A 26539-nucleotide genomic window follows, 5' to 3' on the forward strand; every position below is an offset into this window, starting at 1 on the left:
TATTCCCTTCATATCTTTCTCTTGCCTAACTGCAATAGCTAGGACTTCCAGTACTATACTAAATAGGACTGGTGAAAGTGGGGAACCTTGTCTTGTGCCCAATCTTAGAGGTTTTAGTTTTTCCCATTGAGAATGATACTTGCTGTGTGCTTGTGGTAGATGGCTTTGACTATATTGAGGAAAGTTTCTTCGATGCCCATTTTGATGAGAGTTTTCATCATAAACGGGTGCTGGATCTTGTCAAATGCTTTCTCTGCATCTATTGATATTATCCTTGTGTTTTTATCTTTTCATTTGTTGATATGATGGATTATGTTGATGATTTCCAAATGTTAAACCATCCTTGCATCCCAGGGATGAATCCTACTTGGTCTTTGTGTATAATCTTATTGATGAGTCGTTAGATTCTTTTTGCTAATAGTTTGTTGAGGATCTTTGCATCTGTGTTCATCAGGGATATTGGCCTGTAATTCTCTTTCTTTGTGGTATCTCTGTCTTCTTTTGGCATCAGGGTGATATTTGTTTTATAGCAACTGTTTGGAAGTGTTTTTGATACTTCAGTTTTGTAGAAAAGCTTAAAGAGGATTGGGAGTAAGTCTTCTTTAAAGATTTGGAAGAATTCACTAGTGTGGGACTGGAGCAATAGCAAAGCGGGTAGGGTGTTTACATTGCATGCTACTGATCCAGATTTGATTCCCAGCATCCCATATGGTCTCCTGAGCACCATCAGGAGTGATTCCTGAGTGCATGAACCATGAGTGAATCCTGTGCATTGCCGGGTGTGACCCAAAAAAAGGAAAAAAAATTACTAGTGACTCCAGCTGGGGCAGGACTTGGGGAGACTTTTTATTACCGTTTCAATTCTCTTGATGGTGATAGGTCTCTTCAGGTATTCCAGGTCTTCTTGGTTCAGCCTTGGGATGCTATAGGAATCTAGAAATTTATCCATTTCCTCGAGGTTTTTGTGTTCCGTGTCATAAAGTTTTTTAAAGTACTCCCTGAGGATCCTTTGAATTTCTGTAGTTTCTGTTGTAATGACCCCCTTTTCATTTCTAATTTGGTTTGTTAGGGTTTTCTCTCTCCCTTTCTTTGTGAGTTTTGCTAGAGGCTTATTGATCTTGTTTATTTTCTCAAAGAACCAGTTCTTGGTTTCATTGATCTTTCAGATTTGCGGGGGGGGGGGGGGGTGGGGTGGGGGGGGTTTCCATCTCGTTAATTTCTGCTCTGAGTTTTATTATTCCCCTTCCTCCTGTTTGGGCTGGGCTCCTTTTGTTGGTCATTCTCCAAGCTCTTAAACTGTGAGGTTTGGGCTCGCTTCTCCTTCTTGAGGAATGCTTGTAGAGCTATAAATTTTCCCCTTAACATAAGCTTTTGCTGTGTCCCATAAGTTTTGGTAACTCGTGTCCTCCTTTTCGTTTGTTTCCAGGAATCTTTTGATTTCCTTTTTGATTTCCTTTCTAAGTCACTCGTCCAATAGTGAGCTGTTTAATTTCCAGGTGTTTGATTTAGTTTTCTGTTTTTGTGTGCAATTTACTTCTAATTTCAGTGCATTGTGGTCTGAAAATATGTTTGATACAATCTCTATCTTCTTAATTTTATGGAAGTATGTTTTGTGGCTCAGCATGTGGTCTATCTTGGAGAATGTTCTATGCACGCTTGAGAAGAATGTGCATTCAGCTTTTTGAGGATGTAGTGTCCTGTATATTTTTTTTTATTTCATACCATGGATATCATACTATCACCTTGCTCTTCTTTCCAAACAAAATATTTTTTCAGATTTACCGTATTCTATCTTTAATACAACCATGAAATTAAGAAGCAATGCCTAAAGAATTTTTTCTTTTCTATTTACTTTTTTCAATTTTCTTTAAATTTAGTCACCTTGAATTTACAAAATTATTCATGACTGGGATTCAAGCATATGGCATTTCAACACAGACCCCTTCACCAGTGTTTACTTTCCTCCACCAGTATCCCTCCAACCAGTCAGATTCTATGACAGGAGTTTTATACATGCAAATATATGTGTTTAGTTTATATATATTTATGAATGCCTACATTTATATATTTATATGTTTTGCACTGTGGTGCACAAAACATTTTTCTAATGTCCTTTTTTATCTTATATATAATCCTCAAAGTGCTCTAGATATACAAATATAAATATGCTGAGGAGTTGTGGGGTGCAGGTTTATTTCAGATAAGTGACTATTATCCCTTCTTTCTGGGCTCGTCTGAAAGCAGACCTTGGAGAAACCAACACACCTTAGTAAGTGTACACTAATCACTGGGGATGCATTGCAGACTAGATCGTTTTTATTGTTGTCTTCCCCAGCTTCACACTCTACTACAAAGTAGTAATAATTAAAACAGCATGGTACTGGAACAAAGGCAGAGCTGCAGACTAATAGAACAGGGTTGAATATACTGAGATCTCCCCTGAAACATATGATCATCTAATCTTTGATAAGGGAGCAAGAAATGTGAAATGGAGCAAGGAAAGCCTCTTCAACAAATTGTGCTGGCAAAACTGGACGGCTACATGCAAAAAAACTGGGCTCAGATCTCTGCCTCACACCATGCACAAAAGTAAGATCAAAATGGATTAAAGACCTCAACATCAGACTGGAATCCATAAGGTACATTGAAGACAAAGTTGACAAAACCCTCCATGACATTGAAGCTAATAGTATCTTCAAAGATGTCACACCACTGGCCAAGCAAATAATAAAAACAAACATTTTTTTTTAGTGGTACTTGTCTCCTCTATTCTTGGGTTAGTCTCCTATTTTGTTCCTTTTTTTTTTTGGCAAAATAATTTTTTAATTGAATTATTAAAGTTTGGTTCACATTTATAAAATTCTATTACTACTTATTTATATATATAACCCCAAATACAAATAAATACAAATAAAGATATTTGACCATTGCTAGTTCTGAGCTTGACTGTGTTAAATGGCTTTTCATTGTACAGAGACCAGCATTAATATTAACATGGCGAAGAAAATCTCTGCAGATCAGCCCTAATGAAGTTAAAATCTCCTGTTCTGTTATCATCATGAAGTTTTCTGAATTTCCTGTCATAACAAACTGCTTGCAAGAATGTTCATACGTTTATGTCTATTTTCAGTCAACACTTTTCAAGTTAAGAACTTGAGCCCAGATTGTCAGTATCACTGCAAATCACTAACTTTTGTAACTTATCTCAAGGGCAATACATCCTATAAGTTCTACCAAATTATTTTAGAAATTGTCACTTTTCTTCCTGGTTCTTGGGGCATGCTTCAATCAAGAGGTATCAAAATATCACTGTATTTCTTTTCATGTGATCTTTTGTACCCCTATTAAATTCTAATCAATTTGAAGTCAAGTTTCATTATTTCTAACAGTTTCAATGTCAAGCACAAAGTAGTGGCTAACAAAAGGCACCGTTAGGGTTGGAGATATGCTACATCTGGCAGAACTCTTGCTTTCTGTGCTGCAGAACTAGAGCAGAACTGGAATTCCTCACTTGCACGTTATCTGGTCCACCAATCCCTGCCAAGAATAATTCTGGGTGTAGAACCAGGAGTAATCGCTGAGCTTCCAATTTGTATTGTAATGTCCACGTTTTATCTTTCAACTAAACTGCAAATTTCCTGAATGAGAAGACAGCATTTTCCTAATCTGGGGATTGTTTTTCATATATTTATTCATTTGCCAAACTGATTTCTTTGAGGTAATAAATTCTTCTTCATAAATAAAGAGGTTATGTTACCTATTACAATTAATAAATTATAAACCACCATGGTTAAGATTAACATATGTATTTCACAAATTCAGGAACATTTAAATAAAATGGTTTAATTTAAGATGATTATATAGTTTAAGGTATAAAATTCTAAAGCTTGGGGCTGGAGCGATAGCACAGTGAGCACAGTGGGTAGGGTGTTTGTCTTGCACGCAGCCAACATGGTGGACCCAGGTTCGATTCCCAGCAACCCATATGGTCCCCTGAGCACCGCCAGGAGTAATTCCTGAGTGCATGAGCCAGGAGTAACCCCTGAGCATCGCCGGTTGTGACCCAAAAAGCAAAAAAAAAAAAATTCTAAAGTTTATGCTCCTTTGTTGATGACATCAATGTTTTCTTATAGTCAAATTGATTAATAACAAAAGTAAATTATCAATTAACATTAATAACCAGTGAAATATCATGATCTTACCTTTATTATTATTTTAACTTTTCCTGTAGTTGTAAATTTTCCAGATTTATTCAATTTTATCTTAAATCATAATTAAAAATAACAGATAATTCATGTAAGTAAATTAGTTAAAATATGTAATGAGGCATATATGTGAATTTTGACAAAATGACATTTTTTTACCCCCATCAGTTTCCTTTTGGAACAAAAGAGCAAATCATTTGCTTCAATATTCTAAAAATCCCTTTTGTATGTAATAAATGGATAACAATTATGAATAATAGATACATACCTGAGAATGAGCAGTTCTCCTGGTATGCCAGAAAGCCCAGAAAATACAATCACAGAAAAGAAAATAGCAATAGAGAAATGCAATTTGTCGCAGTTTGAGTCACACTGTCCATCAATAGCATCAATAAATTCATTATCTTTATCTACAGTTACTAATCCTACATTAATGCAAGAACAATTGTAGTATGTCTGTGAAAAAGAAATAAATAAAAATAAATAAATAAATAATAAAAGTAAACAACCTTTTAGAAATACAGTGAGAAAGCAAAATAAATTTCCATAGAATAATCAGTAACATCAGGGAGAACGGGAGAACAGGTAGTTTAATTTTTAGATATTCTGCCGGAGCAATGTACAGTTGGTAGGGCATTTGACTTACATGCAGTTAACCTGAGTTAGTTCCTCGGCATTTCTTATGGTTCCCCAAGCACAGTAAAATATAAATATATGTCTATTACATATACCTTTCTTTAAAATTTTTATTAATGACACATCATGAGGTACAGTTGTAGACTTACACATTTTTGTGCTTGGGTTTCAATTATACAGTGATCGAATACCCATCCCTCCACCAGTGCCCATTTCCCACCACCACGGATCCCAGTATCCCTCCCACCCTCATACCCTTCATCCCACCCTGCCTCTGTGGCAGGGCATTCCCTTTTGTTCTCTCTCTCTTATTGGGAATATATGTCTATTACATATATCTTTACGTTAAACTTTACATTCATATTTGGAATATGAAGTATTAATGACAACTAAGGTATTTTGAATAAAAAATAATTAGGTATAATTAACATTACTCCACAAAAATGTTCTTAATCTAAAAAAGTTCACCAAAATAGTTTGCTTACAGCTACACAAATAATTGTTCTGTGTGTGTATGTGTGTGTATGTGTCTGTGTTTCACACAAAGGTAGTAACAGAGGAGATTCTTTTCTGTGCTCTGAAGAACAACCAGGAGTTAAGTAAGAAGTAGACAAAGCCTGGTATGAAACAGAAGCACCCTTTGTACTTCAGATACCAACCAATACTACAATGCCTTTTATTTCAGAGAAAGTAGGTGGAAGCCTGCAGGCTACAGTGTGAGTGGAAAAGGAACAGGAAAACTGTCCACAAGACTTAGTGAGCAGATGGTGAAAATGGTGTGGAAGGACACTTGTTTTTCAGAGATGCTGAGTTGCAGGCCAAATTCTAGGCAAAGAGAACAACAATAAAAATGATCTTGTCTGCAATGCATCCCCAGTATTTGGTGATTACTGTACACTTACTAAGTTGTGTTGGTTGCTCCAAGATTCGCTTTCAGATGAGCCCAGAAAGAAGAGATAATAATCAATTACTCATCTGAAATAAACCTGCACCACACAAGATCTAAGCAGAGACTGGACACCCCATTCAGTCCCCTCCCTGATACCGCAGGCAAGAGCAACTGCAGAAAACAACATCTCATTTACAGGAGTCAGGATTTTATAAAATTTGTATTAGTGAAACACCATGAGGTACAATTGTAGACTTACAAATTTTTGTGCTTGGGTTTCAATTATACAATGATCGAGTACCCATCCCTCCACCAGTGCCCATTTTCACCACCACTGATCCCAGTGAACCTCCTGGTACTTATCTCCTCTATTCTTGGGTGTTAGTCAACCTATTTTGTTAATTTTTTGCAAAATAATTTTTAATTGAAGTATTCAAGTTTGGTACACATTTATAAAATTCTATTACTGCTTATACTTTAAAAAAAATTTTATTAGAGAAACACCATGAGGTACAGTTGTAGACTTACAAATTTTGTGCGTGGGTTTCAGTTATACAATGATCCAGTACCCATTCCTCCACCAGTGCCCATTCTCCTCCATCACTAATCCCAGTATCCCTCCCACATCCCATCCCCCCATCCCACACTGCCTCTGTAGCAGGGCACTCCCTTTTGTAATCTCTCTCCTTTTGGGTGCTGTGCTTTGCAAAAGAGGAATTGAGTGGCAATTATGTTCGGTCTATAGTCTACTTTTAGCATGCATTTCCCATCCTGAGCAGATCTTCCCAACACCCTTTACTTAGTGCTCCCTTCTCTATCTGAGCTGCCCTTTCCCCTAGAGTGTGCGGCTGGCCTCCAAGCCATGGAGTAAAACTCCTGGTACTTATTTCGGCTATTCTTGGGTGTTAGGTTCCTATTTTGTTACTTTATGTTCCCCAGATGAATGCAATCTTTCTATGTCTGTCCCTCTCTTTCTGACTCATTTCGCTTAGCATGATACTTTCCCTGTAGTACCACTTGTATGTAAATTTCATGACTTCATTCTTTCTAACAGCTACTTAGTACTCCATTGTGTAGATGTACCAAAGTTTCTTTAACCAGTCATCTGTTCTCAGGCACTCAGGTTTTGTCCAGATTCTAGCTATTGTAAACAATGCTGTAGTGAACAAACAAATACAGATGTCACATCAACTATATTTTTTGATCTCCAGGATATATTCCCAGGAGAGGTATTGCTGGGTCAAATGGGAGCTCAATTTCTAATTTTTTGAGAATCGTCCATACTGTTTTCCAAAAGGGTTGAACCGGTCAACATTCCCACCGGCAGTGAAAGAAAGTCCCTTTCTCACCACATCTGCGTCAACACCGGTTGCTTTTGTTCTTTTGGATGTGTGCCAGTCTCTGTGGTGTGAGATGGTATGTCATTGTTGTTTTGATCTACATCTCCCTGATGATTAATGATGTAGAGCATTTTCTCATGTGCCTTTGAGCCATTCGGGTTTCTTCTTTGAGACAGTTTCTGTTCATTTCATCGCCCCATTTTTTGATGGGATTGGATGTTTTCTTCTTGTGGAGTCCAACCAGTACTTTTTATATCCTTGATATCAACCCCTTGTCAGATGTGTATTAGGCGAATATCCTTTCCCATTATGTAGACTGTCTTTGTATTTTGGTCACTGTTTCTTTTGAGGTGCAGAAGCTTTTTAGTTTAAGATAGTCCCATTTCTCTATCTCTGTTTTCACTTGCTTGGTCAGTGGTGAGACATCTTTGAAGATACCATTAGCTTCAATGTCATGGAGGGTTTCGTTAACTTTGTCTTCAATGTACCTTATGGATTCCAGTCTGATGTTGAGGTCTTTAATCCATTTTGATCTTACTTTTGTGTATGGTGTTAGGCAGAGATCTGAGCCCATTTTTTTTTGCATGTAGCCAGCACAATTTGCTGAAGAGGCTTTCCTTGCTCCACTTCACATTTCTTGCTCCCTTATCAAAGATTAGATGATCATATGTTTCAGGGGAGATATTAGTATATTCAACCCTGTTCTATTGGTCTGCAGCTCTGCCTTTGTTCCAGTACCATGCTGTTTTAATTATTACTGCTTTGTAATAGCGTTTGAAGTTAGGGAGCTTGATTCTTCCCATTTTCTTTTTCCCAAGAATTTCTTTAGCTATTCTTGGGGTTTATTGTTCCACATGAATTTCAGGAGTGCCTGCCCCATTTCTTTGAAGAATGCTATGGGCATCTTTATAGGGATCGCATTGAATTTGTACAATGCTTTGGGAAGTATTGCCATTTTGACAATGTTAAATCTCCCGATCCAGGAGCAGGGGATATCTTTCCATTTGAGGAAAGTTTATAGCTCTACAATCATTGCACAAGAAGGAGGAGCGAGCCCAAATCAGTAACCTAACCTCACAGCTTAAGAGCTTGGAGAATGACCAACAAAAGGAACCCAGTCCGAACAGGAGGAAGGAAATTAAAAAAAAAAACTCAGAGCACAGATTAATGAGATGGAAACCCAAGAAACAATCCAAAAGATCAATGGAACCAAGAGATGGTTCTTCCAGAAAATAAAGAAGATTTATAAGTCTCTAGCAAAACTCACAAAGAAAGGTAGAGAAAGAAACCCTAATAAACTGAATCAGAAATGAAAAGGGGGTCATTGCAACAGAAACTACAGATACTCAAAGGATCCCCAGAAAGTCTTTGAGAAACTTTATGCCATGGAACTTGAAATCCTTGAGGAAATGAATAAATTCCTAGATTCCTATAGCGTCCCAAGACTGAACCAAGAAGATCTGGAATACCTGAAGAGACCTACAACCATCAAGGAAATTGAAACGGTATTAAAAAGTCTCCCCAAGAACAAAAGTCCTGACCCAGATGGATTCACTAGTGAATTCTTACAAATCTTTAAAGAGTACTTACTGCCAATCCTCTTTAAGCTTTTCCACAAAATTAAGATATCAAAAACACTTCCAAACAGTTTCTATAAAGCAAATATCACCCTGATGCCAAAAGCAGACAGAGATGCAACAAAGAAAGAGAATTACAGGCTGTTATCCCTGATGAACACAGACGCAAAGATCCTCAACAAACTATTAGCAAATAGAATCCAACAACTCATCAAAAGGATCATACACCATGACCAAGTGGGATTCATTCCGGGGATGCAAGGATGGTTTAACATTCAGAAATCAATCAACATAATTCATCATATCAACAAAAGAAAAGTTAAAAACCCAATGATCATATCAATAGAGCAGAGAAAGCATTTGACAAGATCCAGCACCCGTTTATGATGAAAACCCTCGCCAAATTGGGGATAGAGGGAACTTTCCTCAATATAGTTAAAGCCATCTACCACAAGCCTACAGCAAGCATCATCCTCAATGGCAAAAAACTGAGCGTCTTTCCTCTAAGATCAGGGATGAGACAAGGATGCCCACTCTCTCCACTGCTGTTCAATATAGTACTGGAAGTACTTGCAATAGAGGTTAAGCAAGAAAAAGATATTAAGGGCATTCAGAGCGGAAAGGAAGAAATCAAGCTCTCCCTATTTGCAGATGATATGATACTATACTTAGAGAACCTTAAAATTTCTACGAAGAAACTCCTATAAACAATAGACTTGTATAGTAAAGTTGCAGGCTATAAAATCAATACCCAAAAGTCCATGGTTTTCTTATATGCAAATAGTGAGAGAGAAGAAAGTGACATGAAGAAAATAATCCTGTTCACAATTGTGCCCCAGAAAATCAAGTACCTAGGAATCAGTTTAACTAAGGAAGTAAAGGACCTGTACAAAGAAAACTACAAAACGCTATATCGGGAAATAAAAGAGGAAAGAAGAAAAAGGAGTCAGTATTTTCCCTAGTTTCCAAAGGAGGCCCTTTAGCTTCCTCCAATCTAATCTAACGCCACCTGATGGAAAACTGAGTTTCAACCAAGTAAGGATCTATGTATAATAAAATAATTAAGCAAAATTTACAAGTCTAAAATAGGGAAACTGGGCCCAATAGATAGTACAACAGGCAGGGTGTTTCCTTATAAGGACCCAACGGAGTTGGGTACAGAACACCCTATACGGTGACCTGAGCACTGCCATGAGTGAGCCCTGAGTCAGGACAACACACTGCTTGGTGTTGTCTCAAAGCAATACTAATAATAAAGTTATTGAGATAATAGTTCAAGATAATGTTAACTGAAGTCAATGTGATGAGAGGAAATTATGAAAATAGTCAAATCTGCTATTTACATTGAAAGTAGATTTTAAATTACTGCTCTAGTATATTAGAGTAGGAAAAACACCAGTAGAGAGTCTTTGTGAAGGAAAGCAAGCTTTAGTCAAGGAAAGTCAGTCAATATCAAGATAAAGAATCAAGAAAGTAAAATGAAAAAAGAGAGAGAAAGAAAGAATCAAGGAAATAAACACAATGACTTTACATTTCCTGCATATCTTATTTTCTACAAGGACTGCTTGTTTTATTTAAATGGCCGAAGCCACTGGACTAAGGAGCTCTCATCCTATGGCTCTCTCTCAGGGTAAAGTGATGAAGGTAGAAAAAGGTGAAATATAGATGTGAATGTCAGACAAAAGAATACCTCATGTAGAAAATGGTTGTAGACTTAGGCTACTAAGGAAAAGTTTATAAAATTTTGGGGGAATTAAAATAGTTTTAAAACAATAAGCAGATAATAGAGAGTAGCAAGCTTCTGGAGGCTGGGGTCTGGAGGGGCCAGTCCCTGTCCTGCAGGCTACCGATCATCCCCCACCTCTTCCCTCCGTCCGCCCAGGAACAAACTAATATATTAAATATTAGAAAAGAAAAAATAACAACACATTTTATTTTAAAATATATTTAATTTCCTGAAGCAGCGTTTTGTAGTTTTCTTTGTATAGGTCCTTTACTTCTTTAGTTAAGCTAATTCCTAAGGTAGTTGAATTTCTGGGACACAGTTGTGAATGGGATTGTTTTCTTCATTATTTTCTTCTCTCTCACTATTTGCGTATAGGAAAGCCATGGACTTTTGGGTATTGATTTTATAGCCTGCAACTTTACTATACAGATCTATTGTTCCTAGGAATTTCTTGTTTGAGGTTTTAGGGTTCTCTAAGTATAGTATCATATCATCTGCGAATAGTGAGAGCTTGATTTCTTCCTTTCCTACTTGGATGCCCTTAATGTCTTTTTCTTGCCTGATCGCTATTGCAGGTACTTTAAGTACTATATTGAACAGTAGTGGAGAGAGTGGGCATCCTGTTCTCATCCCTGAACTTAAGGGGAAGGCTCTTAGTTATTTCCCATCGAGGATGATGCTTGTTGTAGGCTTGTGGTAGATGACTTTAACTATATTGAGGAAAGTCCCCTCTATCCCCAATTTGGCGAGGGTTTTCATCATAAATGGGTGCTGGATCTTGTCAAATGCTTTCTCTGCATCTATTGATATTATCATATGATTTTATCTTTTCCTTTGTTGATATGATGGATTATGTTGATTGATTTCTGAATGTTAAACCATCCTTGCATCCCCGGGATGAATTCCACTTGGTCATGGTGTATGATCTTTTTGATGAAACCCAAGCACAAAAATTTGTAAGTCTACAACTGTACCTTATGGTGTTTCACTAATAAAAAAATAAAATAATAAAATAAAATAAAATATATTTAAATTACATTTACCTATGAATGTTTATAGTTGCTTATAAATGATTACTAGACTTGTTTATTTTCAGGAAAATAGATATTGTATCTCAATGAAATAATAAATATATTTTTAAGCTACCAGATACTGAAACATAATCACTTTTTTCCCTTTCAAATTCAGAAGATTATTGCAGAATTTTAAAGTATTTTGAAAGCTATTTTATAAAAATTGTTTGTTCATAAGCATAAATAGTTCTAAAATCCCATGCTTACCAGTTTTAAATTCAAAGATTCTATGAATAACACAATTTTCATAACTCATTTTGTACGAAAATAAACAGAATGATGCACAGATATTTAATACTGTAATTTGTCTACTAAATTAAAATATTCCTAAGTTTTGATGCATAAATTTGTATCTTGATTATCACACTTGTTGCCTAAATAAATATGAGATACAATGTGATGATGGACAATACTTTGTTTTAAATTACAGTCACCAAGAATTCAATTTTTAAAAAATTAAAGACTTTGCCACTTTACAATGATTGTTTCTCTACCTTACAGATAACATATGAATAGTCTCCTTTCAGTTACAGGAACAAAACAATTGTCATGAGAAGTGGTATTATATTTAAGGTTTGTTATTTTTCATTATAAGAGTCATGGGTCAGAGTGATAGTAGTAGATAGGGTGTTTGCCCTGTATGCAGTGGACCCAGGTTCGATCCTAGGCACCCCTTATGTTTCCCCGAAGCACAGCCAGGAGTAATTCCTGAGTTCAGAACCAGGAGTAACCCCTGAATATTGCCGAATATGGCTTGTTCAAATGAACAAAAAAAGTTAGAATGACATTTTTGTCATTTAAATTCATTGAGTTTATTTTCTTGATTCTTACTCTTGGTATGGACCAAATTTCCTTGACTAAAGCTTGCCTCTCTCAAAATTACCTTCTGTGTAGGACTTTCTCCTGGCATTTTTCCTACCCTAGTATCATACACCTAGTATACTTGTAGTGATTGGGTTAAAGCCTAAGGCCTCACACATGCAAGGTATGTGCTTTAAATCTGAGTCATGTACTGTGATATATATTTTTCATACATGGAGAAAATATTTTCAAGACCTGTATTAAATGTTATTAAATATTCCTGTAAACTATAGTGTTCTTTTGTAATAGTATTAGGAGACTCTGGAAAGCTATCAAGAGTATCTCGGTTCAGTCTAAGAGAAGGACCACATGGAGGGTGCGGGAACCACAGATCCCGGAGGAAAAAAAAAAAAAAACAGGTTCCAAAAAGAGCCGAGATCACCGGCAAGTTCCAGATGGAGTAGGTGTGGCATCCCGCCTCCCCCAGATGGAACCCCGGTGACCAGAAGCCTCTACAAACACAGCTCGAGTATGCGGGAACGAGGACTTTTTCCCAAATCTGCCGGACTACACCTCCCAGGTAACCGATGATTACGGAAGTCAGGCCCACAGCCCGCCCCCCAGCGCCATCTTTGAAGCGTTCAGTCTAAGAGAAGGACCACATGGAGGGTGCAGGAACCACAGATCCCGGAGGAAAAAAAAAAAAAAACAGGTTCCAAAAAGAGCGAGATCACCGGCAAGTTCCAGATGGAGTAGGTGCCGCATCCCGCCTCCCCCAAATGGAACCCCGGTGACCAGAAGCCTCTACAAACACAGCTCGAGTATGCGGGAACGAGGACTTTTTCTCAAATCTGCCGGACTACACCTCCCAGGTAACCTCTGATTTCGGAAGTCACGCCCACAGCCCGCCCCCCAGCGCCATCTTTGAAGCGTTCAGTCTAAGAGAAGGACCACACGGAGGGTGCGGGAACCACAGATCCCGGAGGAAAAAAAAAAAAAAAGGTTCCAAAAAGAGCCGAGATCGCCGGCAAGTTCCAGATGGAGTAGGTGCCGCATCCCGCCTCCCCCAGATGGAATCCCGGTGACCAGAAGCCTCTACAAACACAGCTGGAGTATGCGGGAACGAGGACTTTTTCTCAAATCTGCTGGACTACACCTACCAGGTAACCTCTGATTCCGGAAGTCATGCCCACAGCCCGCCCCCCAGCGCCATCTTTGAAGCGTTCAGTCTAAGAGAAGGACCACATGGAGGGTGCGGGAACCACAGATCCCGGAGGAAAAAAAAAAAAAAACAGGTTCCAAAAAGAGCCGAGATCACCGGCAAGTTCCAGATGGAGTAGGTGCCACATCCCGCCTCCCCCAAATGGAACCCCGGTGACCAGAAGCCTCTACAAACACAGCTCGAGTATGCGGGAACGAGGACTTTTTCTCAAATCTGCCGGACTACACCTCCAAGGTAACCTCTGATTCCGGAAGTCACGCCCACAGCCCGCCCCCCAGCGCCATCTTTGAAGCGTTCAGTCTAAGAGAAGGACCACATGGAGGGTGTGGGAACCACAGATCCCGGAGGAAAAAAAAAAAACAAGTTCCAAAAAGAGCCGAGATCACCGGCAAGTTCCAGATGGAGTAGGTGCCGCATCCTGCCTCCCCCAAATGGAACCCCAGTGACCAGAAGCCTCTACAAACACAGCTGGAGTATGCGGGAACGAGGACTTTTTCTCAAATCTGCCGGACTACACCTCCCAGGTAACCTCTGATTCCGGAAGTCAGGCCCACAGCCCGCCCCCCAGCGCCATCTTTGAAGCGTTCAGTCTAAGAGAAGGACCACATGGAGGGTGCGGGAACCACAGATCCCGGAGGAAAAAAAAAAAACTGGTTCCAAAAAGAGCCGAGATCACCGGCAAGTTCCAGATGGAGAAGGTGCCGCATCCCGCCTCCCCCAAATGGAACCCCGGTGACCAGAAGCCTCTACAAACACAGCTCGAGTATGCGGGAACGAGGACTTTTTCTCAAATCTGCCGGAATGCACCTCCCAGGTAACCTCTGATTCCAGAAGTCACGCCCACAGCCCGCCCCCCAGCGCCATCTTTGAAGCGTTCAGTCTAAGAGAAGGACCACATGGAGGGTGCGGGAACCACAGATCCCGGAGGAAAAAAAAAAAAAACAGGTTCCAAAAAGAGCCGAGATCACCGGCAAGTTCCAGATGGAGTAGGTGCCGCATCCCGCCTCCCCCAAATGGAACCCCGGTGACCAGAAGCCTCTACAAACACAGCTCGAGTATGCGGGAACGAGGACTTTTTCTCAAATCTGCCGGAATGCACCTCCCAGGTAACCTCTGATTCCGGAAGTCACGCCCACAGCCCGCCCCCCAGCGCCATCTTTGAAGCGTTCAGTCTAAGAGAAGGACCACATGGAGGGTGTGGGAATCACAGATCCCGGAGCGAAAAAAAAAAAAAAAGGTTCCAAAAAGAGCCGAGATGACCAGCAAGTTCCAGATGGAGTAGGTGCCGCATCCCGCCTCCCCCAAATGGAACCCCGGTGACCAGAAGCCTCTACAAACACAGCTCGAGTATGTGGGAACGAGGACTTTTTCTCAAATCTGCCGGACTACACCTCCCAGGTAACCTCTGATTCCGGAAGTCACGCCCACAGCCCGCCCCCCAGCGCCATCTTTGAAGCGTTCAGTCTAAGAGAAGGACCACATGGAGGGTGCGGGAACCACAGATCCCGGAGGAAAAAAAAAAAAACAGGTTCCAAAAAGAGCCGAGATCACCGGCAAGTTCCAGATGGAGTAGGTGCCGCATCCCGCCTCCCCCAAATGGAACCCCGGTGACCAGAAGCCTCTACAAACACAGCTCGAGTATGCGGGAACGAGGACTTTTTCTCAAATCTGCCGGACTACACCTCCCAGGTAACCTCTGATTCCGGAAGTCACGCCCACAGCCCGCCCCCCAGCGCCATCTTTGAAGCGTTCAGTCTAAGAGAAGGACCACATGGAGGGTGCAGGAATCACAGATCCCGGAGGGGGAAAAAAAAAAAAACAGGTTCCAAAAAGAGCCGAGATCACCGGCAATTTCCAGATGGAGTAGGTGCCGCATCCCGCCTCCCCCAAATGGAACCCCGGTGACCAGAATCCTCTACAAATACAGCTCGAGTATGCGGGAACGAGGACTTTTTCTCAAAACCGCATGGCCGCATAAGCCATCTCTCTATATACAAAGTGATCAATGAGAAGTAAACCACCCAATCTTTCTCCCTGAAAATCAGAGTTAAGTTTGGAGCACGGCCACAGCCCCAGAAACACAAGGACTTAATGCAGAACCCAGCAGCTTAGAGCAGAAAAGTGAATGGACGATGCGTTAACCTAGGCCATCATTTCTGCCCAGAGGGGAAAGGGTGTTGCCCCATTCGCCCTCTCTTCTCTGGAAAGAAGGATGGCGGCCGCATGGGAGCCTTGTGGACAGCAGGTATGATCCGGGGGTGAGGGGGCGACTAAAACCTCACAAGAAGGGGGGCGTTCCGGTCCGTCCTTCACGCCCTACCGAGGTCACCAGTTGCCCCCCACGAGCGGCTCCCCAGCATGGCCACAGTCCCAGAAGCACAAGGACTTAATGCAGAACCTGGCAGCTCGGAGCAGAAAAGTGAAAGGACTATGTGTTAATCCAGGCCATCAAGTCTGCCGGAGGGGAAAGGGTGTTGCCCCATTCGCCCTCTCTTCTCTGGAAAGAAGGATGGTGGCCGCATGGGAGTCTTGTGGACAGCAGGTATGAGCCGGGGGTGTGGGGGCGACTAAAACCTCATGGGAAGGGGGGCTTTCCGGTCCGTCCTTCACGCCCTACCGAGGTCACCAGTTGCCCCCCATGAGCAGCTCTCCAGCACAGCCACAGCCCCAGAAGCACAAGGACTTAATGCAGAACCCAGCAGCTTGGAGCAGAAAAGTGAAAGGACTATGCGTTAATCCAGGCAATCATTTCTGCCCAGAGGGGAAAGGGTGTTGCCCCATTCGCCCTCTCCTCTCTGGAAAGAAAGATGGCGGCCACATGGTAGCCTTGTGGACAGCAGGTATGAGCCGGGAGTGTGGGGGCGACTAAAACCTCATGGGAAGGGGGGCGTTTCGCTCCGCCCTTCACACCCTACAGAGGCCACCGGTTGCCCCCCGCGAGCGGCTCTCCAGCACGGCCACGACTCCAGAACACAGAAACCAATTTCTTAACTATCTGACTTTCAGTAGAAATACCTCCGGGGTCAATAGGTAAAATAGCAGAAATCCAAAACCTACATTTAATTCTTGAACGCAGCTGTAGAAAGCAAATCACTTCACAATGCTTTTTCAGCATGTCTGATTTGGGGGGGGGGGTAAACTCTAAAAAATAGTGGTGAATCTTTTATTGAAACAATGAATCTAATCAAAGCAGATAGAGTGTTAACTAGAATTCATCTGCCTCACAGGGACGGGGAGGGGTGGGGGGTGGGGCTTTATTGGGATTCTTCATGGTAAAAAATAAGTATTGGTAAAGGGAAATGTGTTTGATATTTGCATGACTGAGACATAAACCTGAAAGCTTTGTAACCTTTCCCACAGTGATTCAATAAATAAATAAATTAATTAATTAAAATAAAAAAAAAGAGTATCTCGCCCACAAAGCCTGGCAAGCTACCCGTGATGTATTTAAAATGCCAAGCACAGTAGAAACAAGTCTCAAAATGGAGACTTTACTGGGCCCGCTCGAGCAAATCGATGAACAATGGGAAGACAATGCAGTGCAGTGCAGTGCAATATACTACACCAATAATTTCAAATGTACTTTCAATATAATATGACCATGGGCTGGAGCGATAGCACAGCGGTAGTGCGTTTGCCTTGCACACAGCCAACATGGCCGACCCAAGTTCGATTTCTCCGCCCCTCTCAGAGAGCCCGGCAAGCTACCGAGAGTATCTCGCCCCCACGGCAGAGCCTGGCAAGCTCCCGGTGATGTATTCGATATGCCAAACACAGTAACAACAAAGTCTCCAATGGAAATGTTACTGGGCCCGCTCGAGCAAATCGATGATCAACAGGAGGGCCTTTATCTTTATCTTATCTATGACCATGAAAATATTTAGAAAATACTGATTTTTTTTCTTTTTGTGTCACACCTGGCGATGCTCAGGGGTTACTCCTGGCTTTGCACTCAGGAATCACTCCTGGCAGTTCTCGGGTGACCAAGTGGGATGCTGGGAATTGAACCTGGGTCAGCCGCGTGAGAGGCAAATGTCCTACCTGCTGTGCTATTGCTCCAGCCCCGAAAATATTAACTTATTTTTTTAAAAAGTCAAATTCCCAAAGGCTCATTTTACTTTAAATTATTTTTCTTATTCTCCAAAATATCATTAAATAAATGTTAAAGTCTATTAAAAAGTATGCAATATGCCGGTTTCTATCCAAAATATTATATATTATGTATATGTATTAGAAGGTTTCTCTATTTTTATATATTTATTTTTAGTTATATTTGGGCCACATTTATTTGTGCTCTGGACTTCCTGGCTCTGGGTTCAAAGGTCACTCACGGTCATGAAAAAAAAAACTCAGAAAAAAATCCTCCAAGACAAACAAACAAAAAACCAAGACAAGGGAATGCAAGACATCAAAGGGTGAATACCTAGATTACTCCCGACCCTGGAGTATGGAAATTGCAATGACAAGAAAGGGAAAAAATCAAAAGGGGGAGTAAAAAGAGGTGGATGGGTGATAATAGAGGCAGAGATCAAGGGATCTCAGGCATGTTGGTGGTGTAGAGGGAGTTACATTAATGAATCTAAACATAGAGCCAACAAGTCTGTAAGCATGAGAACCAAACCAAAATTCCCATACTTAAAACTATGCCTTCCAAGGAGACAGCCTGGGAGTGGGCTGGGGACATGGGTAGAGGGGAGTTAATACCGGTGGTGGGGTAGCACTTGGAACATTGCATGCCAGAAAGTCTACTAGTAATGGCTTTGTAAATCACGGTGTGAATATAGGACTTACCTATTTCCATAAACCATTCTATTATAAGTTCTTCAAATCAAGTATTTTGTCCTTGTTTTTGAAATTTTATAAATATGGGAAATAAGGAAAGAAGCCAGAAGTAAAAAGCATATATCACCTATAAGCTTAAAATATTAATCAAAAGAAAGTATTAAAAAGAATGTCTACCTTTATTTTATTTGTTATTTTAGATCTCATGCAGCCTGCAAAGCATGAAGAAAAGTAGCTCACACCATTTCTTCCACATATAGGAGAATAAAATGAAGTTGGGCAATGACAACGAGAATTGCAAGGAGCTGTCAGATTGAAAAACAGCCCTGTCCTGTAAAAAAAATAGGTTTTATGTAATTAAAATGCTACTCTATTATGCTTATTTATCTATACAAAACTATTTATTACACATAAAATAGTAATTTAAATACATGGTTTCTTTTAGGGGCATATTAACCCAGCAATGGCCTTGGATTACTCCTCACATTGTACTCAAGGATCACTCCTGTCTGTTCCATGTATTGAACCAGGTCGGCTTCATGCAAGGGCTGTGCCTATCACCTGTGCTTTGTCCCTGCCCAGAACTGAAATAATTTTGACAGCTTTATTTCACAGAAATAAAGAGATATAGTTTAAATGTTCTATAATGCGCATACTTTTTGTGACTATCAGAAACCATACTAAGGATCATCAACACAAAAAGTTTCTTTAGTTTCTTTAAAACTCCTTCCAATTGATTGCCCTTAACATTTAATGGTTTACTTTCTGTCACTATTGATTATTTAAATTTCATACCTTTTGAGGAAATGGAATCATAGCAGGAATACTTTCCCTTATCTTATTTCTCTAATAAAACTTGATTTTACTTTGACTTTCTATTATCAGTTGCTTCCCCGTCTTTTATGAGCATACTAAGATGTAGAATGCTCGGAAGATATATATGGGAGATGTGTGTCTCTCTTTCTAAGGAACTGTTGAATTCTGGATCCCAGACTTTACCTGGTCCCCAAGCACTGCTGGAGTGTCAAGGTAATTCCCAGGGTGGCGTAGCTCTGCATTCTTGGTCCTTTGCACTGAACCACCAGTCCAATGGGCTGATATTCACTAAGACACCAGCCCCTGCCCCCAGGCCTCCTGAGCACCACTTAGGAGGCACCACCCCCAGAATTCATTTAGGTCTCTGACTTCCCTCAACGAGGTTTTGTAGCATTCAGGGAATGTGACTTCCATATTATTTTTATTTTTCTTTCTTTTTTTAATTTTTTTTGTAGTGCCCAGAACCTAATCTAGGCTCTTCCATGTGTAAAGCACACAGCTTAAGTTGATCTATAACTCTGGTCATTTCGATTTCCATTTTGAATAATTTTTAACCCACAGGTTATTTGAAAGTTTGTTACCCATTTAGGAGGTATTTAGAGATAAACCCCCAAATTGTTACTAACATTTCTAATGATCAGAAGATTTAATTCCATTATGTGACTTAATTCTTTAAATTATCTTAGACTTGTTTTACATTTCGAGGTATGTTCTATTAAATGTCTCATTTGTCCTTAAAAAGAATAGAAAAGGGAGGAAGGTGGGGAAAAAAAAATAGAAAAGTTATGGTGTATGATGGTCAAATGTCACTTAAAGTTTGTTGGAAGTACTATTTAAATGTCATTATTGTACTATTTAACTATCATTATTGACTCTTTTTTTGGGCTATGTGTCATTAACCAAGAGATGAGCTTCATAATACCAATTATAGTTGTGGAATTCTAAGTTTTCTTTGCACATTTCCCCCCATATTTTAAAGTGTTCATTAGATCTATAAAGATTCTGGATTATTGTGAATTTTAAGTGACCACTTTTTATTTAAATTATATATTTATATTGCTAATGTTGTTTGAAGGATTTGGACTACTATTAAATTTACCACATCAGCTATTATACACCAACTTTATTTTGATTTATTTTAATATTTTAATTTTATTGACTAAATGGTCAACCACTTAGAAGGCAAACTACCTATCTGCTGTACAATTGCTCTGGTCTCTTGATTTATTTTTATTTTATTTATTTTTAAATAATAAGACTTTCCTCTTTCTCTTCCACATAATTTACTTGATTCTGTATTAAATGAATTTTAAAATGTCCTTTTATTCTGTTTTCAGTAGTCAAGTCACAATAGCATTAAAATTTATGGTAGCAATATGTAAAGGTAAAGGTAAAGGCCCTCCTGTTGATCGTCGATTTGCTCGAGTGGGCCCAGTAACGTCTCCATTGGAGACTTTGTTGTTACTGTGTCTGGCATATCGAATACTCTCGGTAGCTTGCCGGGCTCTCTGAGAGGGGCGGAGGAATCGAACTCGGGTAGCAATATGTAAAATTTCTATATCAAACCACCACTCAAGGGGTCATAACCCTGCCCCTCTGTCATTTTTAATCTGGTCTTTCTTATTATACCCCACCCCACATTCAACTGTTTGGTAACTGGCTTTTCATTTTAATTCCAAAAGTTTTTCATGCCTACTACCTATCCTCTTTTTTTTTGTCTCTCCCTATTCCTCTGATGAGTGAAATAATCCAGCTTTTGTATTTCATCTGATTTATTTCAGTTCCCCTGTTTCCTTCCAATTCCATCTATGTTTTGCATGAGTTCATCTTTTCTTACTCAGAACTCCATTGTGCATATATGCCTCAGCTTGGTTCACTTGTTTGTTGTTGAACATTTGCATTGAATCCATGCCCTAGCTGTTGTACTAAGCACAACAATGAGTAATGGTGTGCCTATATCTTTTCTAATTAATGTGTTTGGTGTTGCAGAGGGGTGTCAAGAATCACTGTGCTGTACAGGATTTCTAGTTTTCCACTTTTGGAAAATCTCCATAATGCTTTCCATTAAAGCTAAATCGGAGAACATTCCTACCAGCAGTGAATGGAAGTTCCTCTCCCTCCACATCCCCTCCAATATTTGTTTTTAGTTTTTTCATATGTACCATTCTCACTGGTGTGAGACAATATTTCATTGTAGTCTTGATTGATATTTTCCTGATAAGTGAAAATGTCTACTAGCCATCTGAATATTAGATTTGGGGTAGGATCTGTTCTTTCCACATTTTTCGATGTTATTTTATTAGAAGTTTTATTGAGTTTTGTGAGTGATATATAAACATTGGTGATTAACCCATTATATATATGCAAATATTTTCTCCCAATTAGTATGAATGTCTTTTTACACTTAGCTCAAGTTTATTTTGCTGTGCAGAACCTTTTTTTTATTTGATATGGTTCCATTTCTTAATGTTGAATTTATTGTCTGCCTCTGGTGTCAAACCATTGAGGACATCTGTAGATTCAATTTCCCAGAGAATTTCTCCTATTGATCATCTGTATACCTTCTTTAAGATAAAAGTGTCCATAATTACTTTCTATTTTTTGATGGGATTATTTGTTGGTATTACATTTTAAAAGGACTTTAGATATTTTATATATTAACCCATTGTCATATGAGTGGTGAACAAATAATTTCTTATGACCTTTTTGTAAGGCTAGAGCGATAGCACAGTGTGTAGGATGCTTGTCTTGCAAGCAGCCAACCTGGGCGGACCCTGGTTCAATTCCTCCGCCCTTCTCAGAGTTCCCAGCAAGCTACCGAGAGTACCGCGTTGGCAAGGCAAAGCCTGGCAAGCTAACTGTGACATATTTGATAAGCCAAAAACAGTAACAATTATCACAATGGAGACATTACTGGTGCTCACTCGAGCAAATCAATGAACAATGGGAGGACAGTGCTACAGACCTTTTTGTAAATGGTGTCTTTTTGTACTAGGCATTATTTCTTTTGTTTTGCTTTTATTGTAATTATTTTTAAATTTTCTTTTTGTCAACATTTCTCTTGCAATGCTAAAGCTTCTTAATTTCATGTAGTCCCTTTTGTTTATTGTTTTCTTCTATTTACTTAGCCAATGGCACTGATTCATTGAAGACACCTTTAGATTTAATACGATAAAGGATTCTGCCTATGTTTCCACTTAGTGCTTTGAGCTATCTTCTCTACCTTTAGATACTCATTACTAAACTCACTTCAACTTAGCACTCTTTCTATTTAAGTTCTGTTATTAGATCAGATTTTAAAATTTCAAGAAGTGGTAATGCTTTGTAGGGGGTTGATGTGTAATGTCATGATAAAATCCAGATTTTATGCGATCTTTTCAGTATGCTTGGATCCTCTCGGCTGTGAACTTTAATAAGAAAGTCGTTTTTCCCTTCTCTCATATAAGTCAGGAGGGGAAAAGAACTGTTGGCTTGTCTAAAGACGCTTCCATAAACTTTGATGGGTGAAAATCTGGTAAGGCAGCACCTAGTGGGCAGAATTTGTCACAGAGAACAGTCTTCTTTAGCACATATTTCAAAATGGTCACTTTCCTTCTCAATCTGACCAAAAAAAAAAATCTATTTTCTCCAGATTTCACACTTAGAATCTGATAGGCACCTGTATATGAATAATGAAAGTATATGGGGTTCCCTCAAATATTGTACTCTCCAGAATTTTTTAAAGTTTCAAATTAATACCTGCGCTACAACTAGCAATTAGTAAATTACAAATATATTTAGTGTTTGGCTTCAGCGGCTTCTGCTAATAATACTGTTTTCTCATCTTTCCATTATGATAATCTCTGATGAATTTAAGGAGTTATTGATTTTAAATTTATTCAAATATTTTCTTGGTGTGAGAACATGATGGGTTATTTACAAGCTCTTTATATGTGTAATAGAATCTAGAAGTCCTATTCTTTATTGTTTTTACAGTCTCAGAGATATAAAAATAAGGTGCAATCATATATGCATGTGTAGATATCTAAGTTCTTTACATATCTAGGTTATTTATAAATTCAAACTGTATATTTATATATAGTTTTATGTATGAACAAATTTGCCACTATATTTTGAATTGATATTTTACCCCCCTAAAAAATATGTGCATAGGGGCTGGAGCAATAGCACAGTGGACAGGGCGTTTGCCTTGCACGCAGCTGACCCGAGTTTGATTCCCAACATCCCATATGATCCCCTGAGCACTGCCAGGAGTAATTCCTGAGTGCATGGGACAGAAGCAAGCCCTGTGCATCGCTGGATGTGGCCAAAAAATTTTAAAAATTAAAAATACATATATATTAAGACCCTCTCTCTTTGGATTTATATTTCTCAAATATATTACATATATTACATACATTTCCTCAAAAAACGCACAAGACAATGTTAAATTTTTGTTTGCAACAGTCATATATATTTAAAATGTAAAATAAATGTGTCTATTTAATACTTATTAATCATTTTTTACCCTTCTTTTATGCTTCAGGTATTCCTTTTTGTATCACTTAAACTGACAGAGTGATTGTTTCTTTTGGGGTTAGCAACAAATTATATTAGTTATCCTTCACTTGATAAAATATTTTATATTCATTCTTAAAAATATATATTAGACAAGAAATTTTAAGTTGACAATGTATATCTTTCAACATTCCTAAGATATTCTACTGTTTTCTGAAACCCCATTTCTTTCTGAGAATTTGTACTTACTGCTCCTCTCAATATAATTTAGCACTGTTTTTAGAGAGGGACTACACTAGGCAGTGCTCAGAGGCCATTCACGTGTGTGTTCTGGGGCCCACATCTAGGTTTCTACCCTGAGCCAACAGCGTAGTATTCAGGAGCCACTCCTGGTGGTATTCAGGAGTCACACCTAGGTCTGTGTTCAGGAGTCACACTTGCCTCAGTCATACATGGTGGTGCTTAGGGGAGTATATGTGGTGCTGGGATTCAAATAAGGATAATACCAGCATTTGCATGCAAGGCAAGTACCTTAAGCATTGCTCTGTTTCTCAGGTCTCAAATTTAGCGTTCTTATTTGATAACACCAATATCTAAGTTCCTAATGGGTCTGTGTCATATTTTGACACAGTTCATTTCTGTTGTTTTTCCTTTCTGTTTTAGGATTTTTGTTTCTGTTGTTTGTTTTTGGGGTTAGGACCACACCCAGCTGTTCTCAGGGCGTACTCCTGACTCTACTCAGGGTGTACTCCTGATTCTACTCAGAGCTCATTCTTGGTGAGGCTTGGTGGTTCTCAGGCTCTAATTAAGGTTGACTCTGTGCAAGGTAAGCACCTTACTAGTTGTTCTATTTCTCTGGCCCAGACTCATAGTTTTGAAGCACATTCCTAGTTTGGTTGGATATGCTCTTTACAGTGAAGAACTTTGAGTTGATTCAATATACAAAAATGCATTTTACATGTTGGTCTGTCTTTCTGCTGCTAGACAGAATACAGGCTGGTTATATAAATCCTATCAGAAACCATACCATTTTATGGCTAGGATATAATACTTTAGGTAATCTCTAACTTTTGCTTAAAAATGTCACAATGACAACATTTTTTCTACTTTTTATAATATTTGTTTGATTTGTATCTTTAGTCTCTCTCTTTCTATGATATAATGCCTCATTCATGACCTAATTTTTACCTATTCGGGCTTCTGTGATTTTTAAAAGACCTAACTAGCAGATAAATTTTGGTTTGTTCTTGTTCTGGTGAACCCTGGAGTTAGGAGGGCTCCTCTTCTTGCTGTGCCCCAGATTAGACCAGCTGTGAGGTTGCTCCAGTATGGTACCGATGATGAACCCAGGTCTACTTCCTGCATGCATAGCCTGTGCTCAAATCTATTGAGCGATCTCCCAGCCCTTTATGAGATAACTTCTCCCCTCTCCAAATTTTTCTTCTAGTTGGTTTGAAGAATCACAAATATCCTCAGTGAAACTCTGTAACTACAGAAAGTTATTTCTCCTCTTAAGGATTTGTCTTTCTCAGGATAATTGACCTTTAAACTTGTTCAAACAAAAATTTGCTGTCTTCAGACACATTTTTAAAACTTTATTCAGTTCCTTGAGCTGTTCTTAGTGTGTTTAAAAGTTTCTTCACTGTATTGCAAGTGGAGATGCTTTCTTTATTTAGTTTATCGGTTTAGTTTATTAGCTCAGTTTTTTTCTTCCTGACCCCAGTCTGTTGCCCTATATTTGATGTCTATCTAACACTGACCAGTTCTTTGAGGTTTTTTGTTCCCCCACATTTAGTTTAAAGAAGACCTGACTCATATGCACTTTGTTGTTGTACCTCAGTTCCATTGTTTAATGTTTTTAGATCCGAGATATGCCAGTTCAGGAACCCAAGAAAGACTGAATTGGTACAACCAATTAATAGTATCTCCTAGTTATGTCTAGCCACTGCAATATAGAATTCACTTCTATCTATGTCCTCCCCCCAAACCCATTAATTAATGCACACATGTTTATTGTAGTGCTCAGGAAAATAACCAGGTAATAGGAATCTCCAAATGGCCAACAACATACAAATGGGTAAAGAAGTTGTGATCTATATACACAGTAGTACACTGTGCAACTGTAGGAAAAGATGTAGTTAACATCAACTTGGATGCAACTGGAGGGTATTTTTGTGTTAAGTAAGTCAGAGAGAGAAGGAACAATGCCACATATTCTCACATATCTGTGTAAATAGAAGAATAAGAAAAGGGAATGGAAGTTATCATACGATGGCAACCCCTTGGTTCTGGATTATAGAAATGAGAGCTCCTTGGAAGGAGGATGAGGTAGAGAGAGGGAATAAACAAATAGATAGTCAAGGTTCCTGGACATTTTGAAAGCTTAGATATGAATTGACTCTAGATTAAAACCACAAGAGTCGACACTATTGCAAATATGTGATAAATTTATTGTAATAAGTATTTTTTAAGAAAAGTTTTCTGGGACTAGAGCCATATGGGTAGGGTGCTTGCCTTGTATATGGCCAATCTGAGTCTGATCCCTGGCACCCAATAAAGTCCCCCAAGCCTACCACGAATAACACCTAAACACAGGACCAGGAGTAAGTAATGAGTTCTGCCAGGCGTTCCCACTGCCCACTCTAGCAAAAATAAAGACATTTTTAAGGAGGTGGGGCAAAGAGAGGGAAGGAATACTGGTTCATTGGTGGCAATGAAGACATTGATGGTGAGTTTGGAAGTGGAACATTTAATGTCCCAAACTCCCCTATTAAAGGCCTTGTAAATCAGGTGTCTAAAATTTAAAAATAAACAAAAGAATTCTGATGATACTTTCTGAAAGTTCTCAAAGTTTTATTTAAGAATACATAGTTATATCATCATATTTTTACCCTTAATCGAAATAGTAAAAAGGTGATCTTTTACTTTTACATACTTAATAATTCCAATAAAATATCTACATAAATTACATAAAT

At 39.0% G+C, this 26539-nt stretch overlaps 1 protein-coding gene across 1 annotated transcript in view; it reads right to left on the reverse strand.

Annotated features, from left to right (window-relative positions):
• Positions 1-26539, reverse strand: part of LOC130046079 (solute carrier organic anion transporter family member 6A1-like) — a 100257-nt gene that overhangs the window by 31814 nt on the left and 41904 nt on the right. The window contains exons 5-6 of the mRNA XM_056138990.1: positions 18429-18582; positions 4474-4661 (exon numbers count right to left, since the gene is read on the reverse strand). Of these exons, the coding sequence (XP_055994965.1) occupies positions 4474-4661; positions 18429-18582 (342 nt within the window). The remainder of the gene's footprint in view (positions 1-4473; positions 4662-18428; positions 18583-26539) is intronic.

Source organism: Sorex fumeus, unplaced genomic scaffold, assembly GCF_029834395.1.
Source record: "Sorex fumeus unplaced genomic scaffold, SorFum_2.1 ptg000131l, whole genome shotgun sequence".
Classification (NCBI taxonomy): domain Eukaryota; kingdom Metazoa; phylum Chordata; class Mammalia; order Eulipotyphla; family Soricidae; genus Sorex; species Sorex fumeus.